At 42.8% G+C, this 15224-nt stretch overlaps 1 protein-coding gene across 27 annotated transcripts in view; it reads left to right on the top strand.

The window, feature by feature from the left end:
* The window catches only part of LOC125311925 (regulating synaptic membrane exocytosis protein 1-like), a 35761-nt gene extending 21075 nt beyond the window's left edge, over positions 1-14686 (top strand). For 26 of the 27 annotated variants that reach the window (XM_048270295.1, XM_048270294.1, XM_048270298.1 and 23 more), the window contains 10 exons: positions 1-64; positions 433-542; positions 975-1135; positions 2025-2141; positions 3175-3407; positions 6982-7141; positions 9685-9797; positions 10134-10235; positions 10834-10973; positions 11833-14686. The exon at positions 1-64 is cut by the window's left edge. In XM_048270295.1, the coding sequence (XP_048126252.1) occupies positions 1-64; positions 433-542; positions 975-1135; positions 2025-2141; positions 3175-3407; positions 6982-7141; positions 9685-9797; positions 10134-10235; positions 10834-10973; positions 11833-12051 (1419 nt within the window). In that variant the 3' untranslated portion in view covers positions 12052-14686. The remainder of the gene's footprint in view (positions 65-432; positions 543-974; positions 1136-2024; positions 2142-3174; positions 3408-6981; positions 7142-9684; positions 9798-10133; positions 10236-10833; positions 10974-11832) is intronic. The other variant, XM_048270304.1, reaches the window with a different exon arrangement.
* Positions 14687-15224: the final 538 nt, after the last annotated feature.

Raw genomic sequence — 15224 nt, 5'->3', positions numbered from 1 at the left:
ACGGCCACGCGCAGGGGCAGGCAGCTACCCCAGGTTCCCGCCAAAAGCAGCAGTGTAGAGCAAGGTCAGTTCAACAGCTCAGTCTCACAAGAGATGTCTGAGTAATTTAAGATAGAGGTTTTACATTGAAGATGCACATATGAGATTGTACATATAAGATACATATGTAAGGCCATTTTCACTGGCTGGAGAGTTCCCAAGTGCTTTTCACGGTAAAGAAAAATCTGCAAGAATACACCTTCAGGTAACAAAGAACTTGATGGTCTTGTTTTTTTCCCTGTGCTCACAAGAACATGAGCCAATCAGAGGTGTATGCCAGTCCAAAGCCATTGTTGAAGAACATTTTGTCAGTGTTTTTTTTTTTCCATGGTGTGAGCTCACTGAGCTGTAACATACAATCTCATGTTTGAAAATGCCTTTGCTTCCCTGCAGCCCTCGCAGCAGAGGAGCGAGCTCGAAAGATGAAAGTACATTCCTATAGAACGCCAGGCCCCTCCAGTGCCAGCCAGGACCTGGAGAGGGCGCTGAAGAGTAAACAAGAGGTGAGCAGTGAATGGACTCCTCTGTCCTGTAACCTAATTCTTCATAGTCAGTGTACAGTATATCAAGGGCTGGTATTTTTTCAGTATTTCTCTTATTAGTGCATGAACTTTCTGTACTTTTTCTGCATGCAGAAAAAAAATCAGGAAATTATTTTAACATGATGTTCCAAGTTTTCACAGTTCTATTAGAGCCGTTATTTAGTATTCTACTTGGCCAAGACTTGAGTTGTAATCGTTGTAATTGTGTACATTGGTTAAATAACATTGTTTAGTTCCTAGTGTTCACTGTGTGCTGAGTGTGTTTCACTAATTCACGGATTGGGATTAATGCAGAGACCAAATTTCCCTCACGGGATCAAAAGAGTATATATACTTATATACTTATTGTACTTACTATACTGTAATAACCTCGTTCATCGTTCATCTCTGCAGCTTTACAAAGACCAGCGGCGGAGCTGTGACAACGTATCCCACAAGTCCTCGGACAGTGATGTCAGCGATGTGTCAGCCATCTCTCGAGCCAGCAGTGCCTCTCGGATCAGTAGCACCAGCTACATGTCCATCCAGTCAGAACGGCCCCGAGGGAGACTCAGGTCAGACAGACGCTGGACGTTACTGGTTACAATGATAGTTGAGCTAGAAAAACAGTGAGAGGACACACACATCCCCAGAAGCCATTTTAATGGGTGCAGGATAAGACATAAGAGATGACTCACACGCTAGGGAGCTCCCATTTAAGAGTTTTTTACTTGTAGTGATGTTTCGAGTGACGTTCCCATGACTCTTCCTCAGACTAGAGCGATTGTTGGGAAGTTGGGAATATTCAATATTGCTTTCTGTTTCCGCAATTAAGCCCTCTTAAAGCTGCAGTTGGAAATTTTTGTTTTTATCATATTCACTGAAACCGACACTATGCTCCAAAAGAACAACATAAATCAGCCAGTTTTAGAAAAAAAACCACACTTCTATCTTCACCTATTTGTTTTGCAAAAATCCACAGCTCCCAGTTCTTCTGGTCCAATCAGAGCAGGGCTGTGTGAGATCTGACTGTCAAACACAGTCTGGTGCAGTCTGGTGCGCACTGACGAGCACAAACTCGATGAGAGGGTGCTCGGTGGTAGTGGGCGAGGGGCATGAGAATTGTAAACATTCAAAATTTTGGCTAAGTCCCCTCAATCTGTCAGACTGCAGCTTTAAGTTTTTGTTTTGTGATTTTGTTTTTCCATCACTGTATAAATTATGTGAGATCCTAGCACACATTTGATACAATGCATGTTTTTGTGGCATCGTCTGTTTTGGCTGTGTCATCGTCTGTTTGGCATCACGGCTTTTCTTTACTTTCCTACAGCGGTCTCATGTGTTTCTTTTTTTCATTCTTTACTGCATGCATGCTGTTCTTGGTACCATTTGTGTGATCGATGCCTGCGCTACTGTGTCCACTCCACGTACACACACTCTTGGTGTGGCGGCCAACTTGTTCAGGTCTAAGTCTTTAGAGGGCTGTGAGGGGGAGGAGAGGAGAGAGAGGAGGATAACGTGGAAAGTGAATGGGACAGATGACGAGCTGCTGGAAAGGCACTCGGATGAAGGGGAGGAGAGGTAAATGTCAAAAGGTCAATTGGTCAAGAGGTCATTTTTCTGCACCTCACTGGTGTGAATATAACCCCTAAAAGTTTTGTGTTGTGGTTGAAATTTGTGTCCCTACATGATTGTATTTATAATGGATAGTTATAAATGGATGTTGACAGAGAATGTAATGTGGTAATGCGTGTAATGTAATGTGTGTGTGTGTGTGTGTGTGTGTGTGTGTTCTTGTCAGTTTGACAAGTGGTGTGGATTTGCCCTGAGAGACTAAATATAGTTTAATACCCTTGTTATACTGATATGGAGAACCTGTGTTTTAATCCTTTACCAGAAATTATACAGATTGTTTAACAAAAGTTAAGACTGTCAATGCGTTTTCCAGTCCCTCCTCTCTGGTCATTGAAGCAGTGTGTAAAAATTCACACAGCTCTCATAAAAAGTCATGAAGAATGAGAGGAATAAAAAGCCAGTGTGCGTTGGTGGTATGTTTCTTGTCAAAGCTTGCACTTCCTCTCTCTTTTTGTGAATGATAAATCAAAAAATCAGTGCAGTCGGTTGTAAATCTGTCAGCGGCACTGCTGGTGTGTGTTATCTGTTTATTTTTTTGGATCTCTGAGATAAAATCTTCAGGTGGGCAGATATCACGGATGTTGTTGATCTGTTTCTGAATGTTTCTGAGATTCCATATAAACCCCCAACATTGGGTGTCATCAGTGGTTAAAGTGGGATTTGGCAGGTGGGGGAATCCAGTGTCGGTGCAACGGGGAAAAATTACTCACCGTTGGACAACATATTGAGTATCATGGTGTAGCAATACTTTTTGGACAAGAATTGCTAGCTTCTTGGTCACCTCTGTACACGTGAAAAATTAACTCACCATTTATTTGAACATATTATAAAATAATATATGACCTGATTTATTATTAATTTATCTGAGGTGGCGGAACTGCGTTCCCCCACTATAACCCCTGGGTGTCATGTGGATGCTGGTTGGACTCCCCTGTACTACCTCTGGCGTAACTTCTTCCTAACTTGACCTCTTCTGCAGTCGTCACATGCGCCCGTCGGGCCGGAGCATGCAGAAGAGCACGAGTGTGAGTGGCGAGATCTACTCCATGGAGCGCACCGACGGCAGCCAGTCGGACACGGCGCTGGGCATGCTAGCCGACGGCAACGACGGTAGCGGCAAGAAGCGCCGCTCCAGCCTGAGTGCCCGTGTGGTCGCCATCGTGGGCCTGCCATCCCGCCTCAGCCGCAGCACCTCCCAGCTCAGCCAGACAGGCAAGTCGGCCAATCGGGCAAGCCGTCACTGCCCCCTATGTGGCCCAATCACGTACACTCTTGCATGTATCTCGACGATAGATTAATGTGTATGCCACCGCTGTTGAGTAAACTGTTCTCTTGCACTGTTTAATTGATTTGACATGATTGACAAACAATATTTAATTAAGTATGGGCATGTTTTGGCATGGCTGTTGCCAATGATGTAGTCAGAGTTGGCAAAGCAAAGTTTTGGAATAAGGACAAATCCCTGTGAAATTAAACAGAAGCTGGCATCTGTGCTGGGATCTCTACCTCAATAACCCTTTCAGATGTAGAAAATAGAAAACACTTGTTTTGGAGGTAGACTAGTTCTAAGCATACAGCATATTGTTTGGAACTGTGAATCTGAAACTGTGTTTCTACTGGGCACTGGATAAACCAAGATTTTTTTTACAGGGTCAGCGACACACTGTACCCTCTTGTGTTTACATTTTCAAATGGCCATGTGTGTGTGCTGACAACTCCGTATGCCCTATATGGCAGCGGTGGCGTGGTTTAGTTGACCCACTGAAACCATTTGTTCTCCTCGTGCATGTTTGACTTCTCCTTTGACGAGAATTCAGTTTCCATGCTGTCAGCTCTCAGTGTTTGCAGAGATGTTTGTCTCTCTTTATGCCGTCAATTGTGCTAGATAAGACTCATTTAGGATGGACTCCTATTCTGTAATCCAGTTTTTTATTACAGATCAGAGAGTAGACAATTCCTTAAAGTCACACTCCTGCCATTACTGCCATTGATCAACTCATAAAGCAAAAGTCATGAATATATGTACCTTGCTTGCTAAATGTGCTAATGCGGTAGCTATTTTCAAAAAATATTTAGAAAACTTCACTCTGCAAGTCAGTCAAGATTGGGTTCCCTTCATTGTCATGTAACAACAACAGGCTGTTCTGATTCAATAGTTTGATGCACTGCCCATGATCTGAATGAGAAATACTCAGACATGAGGTTTACTTTTTATTTCACTCATGATATGAGCTGTAACACATAAAAAGCACCCAATGGACATGTTAAATTTTTTTTAAAAGTTTCTGTTGGAAGGGGGTCTTTAAAAATGGCATACCTGCCTTTGAGAGTGTACTGTATGTAGTAGTAGTCTGGCAGTGCACAGTATGGGAAAGGCAGCATCTTAACATTTTGCTCTTGGATGCTTTGCTGCTGCAAGCACATTGCACAAATCTACCATTTATTATTGATCTCATTAGTACATTCCATGAATATATCTCATTTTCACTGAGTGGACTGTAAGGGTGCTTGTCGCAGCCTAAAAGGCTCCAATTAGATCTGCTGTACCACAGAAACATGTCTTACTCTCTCTGAGCTCCTACTGTAAAGACATCTGTCTCTCTTTCTCCATCTGTTAGGCAGGAGGAGAGATCTATGTCCCTCAGATTGTATGCAGTAGAGATACCCTGCCTTGCTTTTGGCTCGGATACGGCAGATAGGTAATCAAAGACAGCAGGCACTGGCAGCCGAGAAGCCTGTCATCTCAAGATCAACACTGGGCACTAATCAGATGTAATGTAGATGCATACCTTTGAAGTCGCTTCTGGCGTTGTTTAAAATCGTATATTTCAAGAGCAGTCTATTTATGTTTTAATAAATGGATTTCCAAATATATTTCCAAATATATATATATATATATATATATTTGTTTTTTTCCTCATATATATATATATATATATATATATATGTGAAAATGGAGAGTGGGGGGGAAGCATTCTTGGCTTCAGTGACTGCCATACCTCTAGATAATATCTTAAAAGGCCCATTGGATGATAAATCAGATGGCGAGCTAGGCTGTGGAGCTCCTATAAATCAGTCCTTTTAAAGATCTCCGCTGGCCCGCAGCAGGTGGTCCGTTCCACTACCAGTCTCTCGCTGGTTCTCACATGGTGATCAGATCCCGAACAGGAACAGGTCGAGGCATGGCGCAGCGCAGCGGCCAAGCCGGCTGCCATAAAACAACAATATTGGATCTCGGCGGCTTATAATTATATCCCTGTTTCTCTGAAGAAGCGTGCAAAGAGCAGTGAGCCAGTGGGAACGACCGGACAGCGTCCTGCCAAGCGTTGTGATTCACGCAGAGCTGTGTATTTTTAGGTGCCCGTGAGATTGCGCTCATTTGTCTGGGTTGACAAGGGCACGGAGCAGCCTCCAGCCAGCGAGCTCCGATGAGTCATCGCAACAGGTCATGTGTCTCCAATCAGGCCTGGCAAACCCTAAATATGTGTGTTTATCTATTATTATCTCATACACACATATCCTTGCACCCCTCCACCCCAACACACATACACACACATACAAACTTCATTCAATATGTATTTCAAAAATGCCTTCAGTTCTCCCCAAAAATCACATTTTAAAAATGTTCTGGCAAATGAATATTTGGTTTCTATCACACACACACACCATTCAGAACTTGTACAATTATTTATATTTGTATTTCAAAAATGCCCTCAGTTCCCCATAAATCACATTCTAAAAATATTCTGGCAAATGAATATTGGGTGCCTATCACACACACACACACACACACACACACACACACACACACACTCTCTCTCTCTCTCTCTCACACACACACACACACACACACAGCTCATAAGAGATTTCACGGCAGGCCTTCGCCACAATTTGTTCAGTCTGCCTTTCATGCACCAGACTGCCGGCTTTGACTGACGGTTGCATGATGTGCAGGTGGGTGGGTGGGGTATAAAATCTGCACTTTGCTTCTTTTGTAACATTCTTGGGCTGGAACAAACCAGCCTGGCCAAGAACCCTCTCAATGGACGTGCCATTTGCATCCTTTAGAGCTGCTAGTTCTTCTGAACGATGTGCCATCAATTGCCAAGGGTGGGGTTGGGATGGGGGCTGGGGATGGGATGCGTCTGTGGAAATAGGCAAGCGAAGGCACCGCAGGAGCTGACATGCGTATGGCAAGTCAACTCCTGTGGTGCAAGTTGAGGTCAACTCCTGTGGTGCAAGTTGAGGTCAACTCCTGTGGTGCAAGTTGAGGGGCAGCCGTGGCCTACTGGTTAGGGCTTCGGCTTGTAACCGAAGGGTTGCCAGTTCGATCCCCGACCCAGTAGGAAAAATGTGGGCACTGCTCTCCCATGCCCACATCCACGGCTGAAGTGCCCTTGAGCAAGGCACCTACTGTAACCCCTCACTGCTCCCTGAGCGCTGCTGTAGCAGGCAGCTCACTGCTCCGGGTTAGTGTGTGCTTTACCTCACTGTGTGTTCACTGTGTGCTGTTTGTGTTTCACTAATTCACGGATTGGGATAAATGCAGAGACCAAAATTCCCTCATGGGATCAAGAGTATATATACTTATAAAACAAACCATGGCTAACCATTAGCTGTGTTTCCTCTGTCAATATGTTGTGGATGGTGTGTATGTGTGTGTGTGTGTGTGTGTGTATCAGTGTATGTGTGTGCATATGTACAGTGAGTACACACACACACACACACACACACACACACACACAAATGTCACCAGCCATTTTGTATTTGTGTGATTCCACTTTAGAAGCTGCCCAGAAGCAGCAGAAGACCAAGGGGAGTCAGGGTGGTATCCAACGTAGCCAGGAGACGGGCATGGCGGTGGAGTACCCGCGCAACGCCATGGCCCGCCAGGCCAGCCGCGAGTCCACCGACGGCAGCATGAACAGCTACAGCTCTGAGGGGAAGTGAGTATGGGCGTCCAGTCAGCACTCCCTGTTTCAGAGTAAAAGTCCTGGAAAAAGTATAGCTATAGAACACACACCCGGATAAAGGTGCTGACCAGGATGCCATCATAAGTAAAGACAGAGTGGCTGCATGCTCTTTTCTCTTTCTCACTACCGGTATTTATTAACACTTGTTGTAAATTGTGAATAATACTTATATACCAGTAAGTATTTATAATATATAGTAAGTATATAATACATATACTTTATATATTATATATATTATTTATAATATAAGTAAGTATAACTTAATCAAAATAAATGTTGAGGAAGAGAAAAAAGTGTGTGACTACTCTTTACTTAATACAAGTCCTCCCCAGGATATGATGGGGTGAGTGGACCTCAGCTGGCAGATTTTTCTGAAGGAAGGTGTCCAGTAATTGATTTAATGGTCATGGAATGACTTACTGCTGAATGTGTTGTCGTCTCTCCCATTAGTCATCGTGATTTCCTTCCTATTGTGTATTCTGCACAGAATTGGGATAGGAATCTCAACGCTACAGTTTCCATTTCATGGTTTATGTCGGTGTGGCGGTGACCTTGTCCACTTTGTAATCATTCCCTATTCTTGCAGAGAGAATGTGACAAAGCAAAATGAAAACAGAGAATCCAGCTGGATGTGTGAACAAGTGAGATGGGAACATGGCAGCCTTTTTACTCTGCTGAGCCAGTGCCATCTTAATCTGCTCCATCACACAGATCAGACTCATGTGACACTGAATACTAGAGGATCCTGACTATTAGGCATTCAGAGCTCAGCTGGTTATACCAACATGTCACGTCTGGTGTATTGCCATACCCTGTGTACACAAGTCTTTAATGGCTTTCAGCACTTCTACATGTCGTCAGAGAGCTTCTTATACAAAGTGATCATAAAATGGCTTGATCGCTTTGATTGATTGTTTTACGAGCTATTCAGCAGAGGTTTCGGTCTCCAGCAAGAAACACAGATTGTGCAGCGTGTTTCCCCTCTCGTCCGTCCTTCGGACAAAGCAATCATTAATGTTATTGTCGGGACATTAATCACGCTGCTTCTTCAAGGCCACTTGACCTCCTCTCTTTCCATCCAATAATTAAAACACGCATCATCCATCAGCCCGAGGCCCCCTCTGCCCCAGACAGCCGTCGGAGTGGCCAGACTGAAATAAACCGATCGCGTCCAGCCGGCTGTCAATCACCGCTGACTTCAGTCCTTCAGCCAGCCTATGCCAAGACAGATGTGGGGGGATGGCACTGCCATTTGAAGCTAATTATGATCATATTAACCAGACCGCTTGTTGTTTTCTGAATGCACGCGCACAAACACACACACACACACACACACACACACACTTACTCATACATGCGGGCTTACACATGCTCATACAAAGAGATACATATATAGTACACATACACACACATACACACACATTATGCTCATACAAACAGATACACACACATACAGTACAACCACACACAAGCTGGCACACATATACACACACTCACACACACACACACACACACACACACACACACACACAGAGACACAACTGTATGAGCAGGGGCTCTCTCATATGGTTGCTCGCTAGCATGACCACAGCTGGCACCTCTGGCCCAGCATTCTTGTGCGGGTGAGGTCATGGAAACGAGCGCTGGCTTCAAAGGGAACGTAGGTTGCATTACTACAGAGCTGACGAGCTGGAACGCAGGACATGTCTTAAATACCTCAACCAGAGAGAGAGAGAGAGAGAGAGAGAAAAGGAAAGAGATGGAGAAAAAGAAAGAAGGACGGCATAGAAAAGGAGAGGAGTGCTGCTTCTGAGGCTCTGTCTATCTTTGGGCCCTGCTGATGTGTCAGCCATCAGGCCTCAGCCAGAGAAGGCAGCTGTTCACAGAGAAGTTAACACAAGTCAAGGAGCCCAGTGTCAGCTGGAAGCAGGTGGTAATTGTTTTCAATCGCTCACTCAGAGACACAGTGGTGGCAATGGTAGTCAAATATTGCATCTGTATAGAATGAGATGGATGGTAAAGTGTCCAGAAAAGGGTCGCCAGGTTTTCAGCTTTTTTGATCATTCAAATAGGAAACAGAGTGGAAAGACTTGCACAAATTTTGCACAAAATTTGCACAAAATCAGAATTCACTAGAATGGGATGGATCAACTTACATAAGGTAAAATGTGACAAAGGTTGATGAAAATGGCATTATTCACATCAAATCGCATGTTGCAGTATTATTATATATTTCAGTTTAAGTTGCCTTGATACATCTCCTCTCCTGACTGGGAGAACGCCAATTTTCAGTGTGCTCAACATAGCACTTGCATTTCTGATTTTCACTTGCAAGAGCTCTCAGAATACGCAGGCCTTTCACCAGAGCCTCAGTATCATCTCACATGCGCAGCGTAACATTGGAGTTTTCCCAGTGTGTTTTGACGATGTTGTTGTGCTTGCTGGATGGTCCGCATGCCAGGACAGCTTGGTGAGTACGGGCCACTCAGTCTCTGTGTGTGTGTGTGTGTGTCCAGTCTGATCTTCTCAGGGATGAGGCTCGGGGCTGACAGTCAGTTCAGCGACTTCCTGGACGGCCTGGGTCCTGGTCAGCTGGTGGGGAGACAAACCCTGGCCACGCCCGCCATGGGTGAGTAACAGTGGAAGATTGACAATGATCACATATGATTCAGGGACTCAAAAACAAAACCTGTATTGTAGGGAAAAAAAACATTTAGTTTAGTTTATCTTCATTATCTTTTTATATCACAATGGCTATTAATAGTAATAATATCATTGTTATTTTTTAATCTATCTACCTGTATTTATTTTTGTATGCTTTGACAACACAATTGTAGTTAGAAAAGTGAACATCTATTTTCAGTTTTAGAAGCAGTTTTTAATTGAAGGTCTTCTCCCCCTCTCTCTTATCCTCTTTTTCTACTCTCTCTCTTTCTCTCTCTCTATCTCTCCCTCGTTCCTACAGGAGACATCCAGATCGGCCTGATGGACAAGAAAGGTCAGCTGGAGGTGGAGGTGATTAGGGCCCGTGGCCTTACACCCAAACCAGGATCCAAAAACCTCCCAGGTGAGAGCTCTCCTCCTGTCTTCATGGACGTCTCAGAGGACAGGTTATATTTTGTATGTAGAAACTCATGGCCATGAGATAAATCCTGCCTCTAACTGGTATTCAGTTATTAGGTCTGACATCATATGTCATTTCAGCCTAACAGCTCTTTCGTATAACAAAATCTACTAGTGCCGCCAGCCTGTTTTCACAATCTGTAAAACCTTATCACCATCACCTTCGTTTTAGTCAGGGTAAAAAAGAATCGCTTGACTCGAACAGAATAACTACTGTAGCTGTGCGATCAGAAGATGAATTTGAATTTCCTTGAATTTCCCCTTGAGGATCAATAAGGTATCTATCTATCTATCTATCTATCTAGATATAATCACAGGTAACGTCCAGGCCTCCGTGAAAATGTTCTTGTAGGCTACTTTAAATAGCGGAAAGAAATAGTTTATTTTACTGTCTATAGGAAAAACGAGCCGCTCTGGGCTCAGTTGGACCCGGAAAAAGAATTATCGGCACATTATTGCATCACAACTTAACCGGATTGTATCTCACAGGAAGCTGTGGTCACTCTTACTAAGCCTGTGCCTCTGTGTCTCTCCTCTTACAGCTCCCTATGTCAAGGTCTACTTGCTGGATAACGGGGTGTGTAAAGCCAAAAAGAAAACCAAGATTGCACGAAAAACACTTGACCCGTTATACCAGCAAGCGCTGCTTTTTGACGAGAGTCCGCAGGGTAAAGTTTTACAGGTCAGTTCTCTAAATGTTATATTCCCTCAGTGGTTTGTTTGCCATGTTTTCTCCCCAATGAGGTCTATACTGTAAAGATCTGTGAAAAAGTAAATGTACAGCTTTACTGTGGCGTGGCTATAGTAAAGCAAAGTTGAAAACAATTAAAGCCATCCTTACACCAGAAGACTTTGACAAGGTTTGGGAAAGATTCTTGAAAGATTGTAGTCTTTTCAGTAAAACTTGAATGGGGGGCATTAGTTAAAATACTCCAATTTTTCAAGAATCGTTCCCAAATCTTGTTAAAGTCTTCTGATGTATGGGGTAGCATTAGGTGACATATAATGATGCTTTTAGAATCTTGTTGTGGTGTCCAAGGTGGTCAAGTGCCAGATATTTGTTAGTGATTGGTAGTGTTCTCATCTTTCACACTGTGCTAAGGAACTTTATGTACAGATTCATGTGTCGATTAACTGAGTCAAGGAATTCAGTTATAATGGCCTTAACTGACCCTACACTAAGCAACACAAGATATACTTCCTTCTTTTGGAAACATTGGAGCAATCATCTGTATGTGCTTTAATCACTTGGGATAGTCATTTATCTGTATGTATTGTTGTGCCCTCTTTATGTAATGTGTTGCATTTTTAATCCGGAAATTGAGTCTGTAAAATTAATCTAATTTATATATTCTTGTTATTTTAAGGAACTTTCCATTAAATTAACTTTCCATTAAATGTGCGGTTATTGTACTGGCACTAAATGTGCAGTTTTCCTGTTTATTAGCTTTTTGTTTTACAGTGTATGTGTTTGCTATTAATTAACGTTACTGGATTTGTTTGGGTTTTGTTTGACGTAATATCCACTCAATCCCTCCCAGGTCATAGTTTGGGGCGACTACGGGCGAATGGACCACAAATGCTTTATGGGAGTTGCACAGATCCTATTGAAGGAGCTGGACCTTTCAAGCACAGTGATTGGCTGGTACAAACTCTTTCCTCCTTCCTCATTGGTGGACCCTACATTAGCTCCACTTACCCGACGGGCTTCCCAAACATCACTCGATAGTTCTTCAGTGCCGCCAGGCGTTCGGTCCTAGTGAAGGGGGAGGCAGGATCCCCTCTCCCACCCCCCCAGGTCTACCTAAGCGGACCAAGGACACACACCTGTGGCAACAATCAGAGCCCTGAGAGACAAACCAGAATCACGATCAAAGCTTTCACTGGAGCCTGACAATCACTTCTCCACCCCTTATATTTTGGTTCTCTTTGCCATTTTTGTCTTTTCTCTGCAGGTCTGTCGAGGTTTGATTTTATTTTGTTTTTTGTTTTTTTGTTGCTGGCTTCATTCATGCTGAATGTGACCTTGTTCCATTCAGTCACCGTGCGGAAGGCGGGAACAGACTGTTTGTTGACTAAACAATCAAACTGGTCAGTCAAAGTAGTGATGGCTGACTCTTGGTCAACAGTGTCAGTGGCATCATCATGTTCTTTCTTCCTCCTTGCCATATAAGGAGTGTGGGTGTGTTTGGGACAGTCAAGACAGGGCTACAGAAAGTGAGGCAGGCCACTGTAAGACTGAGAGACCCCTCCTTTCCAGGGGTTGTACCACAGGTCAAAGGTCAATAGGCCCCCGTCCCCCTATGGTAGATGCTGATCTTAACAAGTCTGTTTACAGAAGATCTCTCCAACTGCTTTGCCTTCTCACTGTACTTGTATCTTGGTACAGGGGCACACACACACATAGACAAACCATACATACATACATACATACAAACATTGCGCGCACGCACACACACACACACACACACACACATACACGCGTGGAATGTGAAGACCTGTGTTATGTTTCCTGACATTTGTTTCCAAACATAAGTAACATACTGAGCAGTTATGGGAAGCCTCTTCCGTAAGTTTTCTTTTTTGTCTAATAATCAGTCATTCCCTTTTAGTTTTTAGAATATTGTGTTCCAAGTGCACACAATAGTGTAAGTGCACTCGACCTTGCAAAGCCACTGGCCCTGGTCCTTCCATAGGTTGTTGATGTTCAGTCCAAGTTTCAGCATAAACCACTTTCAGCTGTTGCCATGGTATCACAGAATGGTATCACAGTCACAGTGATTTGGCAATTGCCAATCAAGGTCAGATATGATTACAGGAATGGTCCGCTGATGATCTTTTACAATCCAAGAACAGTTTTGGTTTGTTTTGTTTTTTTTTGATTTAAAGCAAGCGCAAGAGCTTGATCTTTTCTTTTTGAGTAATAGAAAATTATTGCATTTTGAGAAACAGATAACAGGCTAAATGAAAAAGCTTGATTTTGTCCCCTCTTCTTAAAGCCATTTTCTTCATTTTCGTTTTGTTGTATCACGTGTTTCTCAAGAATCAGCATTCACACACATAACCCCTCTCTCCTCATCTAAATGTGGCAGTAAAATGCAGGTTGTGTTTAGACCAGAGTTTTGTCCAGAGATCTTCTCGATACAAAAAAGAGATAAAAGACGACAAAGGCCACCCTCTCCTTCTCGCCAGAGGAGCCAGCATGTCTCTGGAACGGTCCCGAACTGCATGCACATTTTGTAAACCAAGACGGATGAGAATTAAAAAAAAAATAACAAGAGACGAACATACTCGTGTGTTAGTTCCACATACTGTAGGCAAGCTTGTGTGTTGCATGCACCTGTACAGTTTGCTCGTATTTAATGAATAGATTAGCCAATGAACTGAAGCCATTCATTTCACACGTGGACGTTTGGCCAGGTCCCATCCTGCTCGTTGTCCCCTGCGTTGAGGCTCGGTGTCTTTGGGGGAACATTTTTTTCTTAAATGTTTTATTTTTTAGATTTCCTTTTTTTTTAGAAAAAAAAACAACAACAAAAAGATATCCCTGTTGATGATCAAAAGTGCTGTACTGTCTGCTGTACTCAGCAAACACAAGTCCCTCTGTGCGTATGGAAGGTGTTGTTGTTGCTCTAGTTTACTACAGAGGGACTACAACAGACTTATAGAATAATGTGTATAAAAATCCAGAGCTATCTATATATGGAGTATAATTATGATTATACAGAAAAAAATACAGGATAGAGAAATATATATATAAAGATATATATTTAAAAAAAGAGTGTATCCAAGTTAAGATCACCTATACAGACACACATGCACATGCAGTAATGTTGATACGAGTCAGTGATGTACTTGCTTGTATTTACTCTGTGGCCCAGTCAATCTGTGGATCAGCAATCTGTCACCTCGGTCCGTTGATCGGTACCAAGGCCACTAAGGGACACCTTCAGATCTTTCCTTTCCTCCTCTCACTCCTCTTTCTCGCCTCTTTCACTCTATCTTTTTTTTGTTTTCCTAAACACGGTAACAATTCAAATGTTAAACATAGGAAATTGGACTGCCACCAATCTATTTTGCTTTATTAGTCTCCCTATCCCCTTAACACTTGGTTAGAAAACAAACAAACAAACAAACAAATAAACAAGCTCACACGCTTCATATTTAACCAATGATGAGTTTACTTTGATGTCCGTCGAGGCTGACTACTTTCCTTTGTCAGTATTATTTAAGAATACTGATTGTTTACAAATCATGTGTTCCACTGAAACAGAATAGAAGGTATTCACTGCAACATTTCTTGTTTGTACAACAGATGTGGCTCAAATGATGTGTATGTTTTATATTCAAGAGTTCATTTTTATTATTTACAAATAAAAGAATGTGTGGAAGAGATTTGACTGAAGATTCTGTTATTTGTATAATATGGATGTTGGAGTTCTCCCGTTGTTTTCTGCCAGTGAGATCACTCTGGAAGCAGAGTATACTGGACTGAGTTCAAATCACAGGTGACAACAGCAACCCAACTCCCCCGCCAAGTGTTAAGATCTAGTACTGCACACAATTAGTTTCTAAACGAAAATAGCCGCTAATGACTTGGGAAGTTACAGTAATGGTGGGTGGGTTTAGACAAATTTCTTTCCATAACCTGTTTTTCTCGATCATCCTTCACACATGTCATGTGAAAGCAACACAATGCAGTTATTTTACCTTAAAACTAGTGGTACCAAATATGACCGCCACTCGGTCCTGCACATTCTCTATGCAAAAATAAATCACGCTTGTCAATTTGTCTCCATTTCCTACTCCATCCTCTACTCTTGCAACTTTTGTGTATGTAAATAAGTGTGTGCATGTGTGTGTTTGCTTTTGTGTATTGTATATGTCTGCTTCTCTCTATGTGTGTGTGTGTGTGTGTGTTGGGGAGGTAATC

Source organism: Alosa alosa, chromosome 18 (genome assembly GCF_017589495.1).
Source record: "Alosa alosa isolate M-15738 ecotype Scorff River chromosome 18, AALO_Geno_1.1, whole genome shotgun sequence".
NCBI classification, from domain to species: Eukaryota; Metazoa; Chordata; class Actinopteri; order Clupeiformes; family Clupeidae; genus Alosa; species Alosa alosa.
This window is presented reverse-complemented; position numbering and strand designations above follow the sequence as displayed.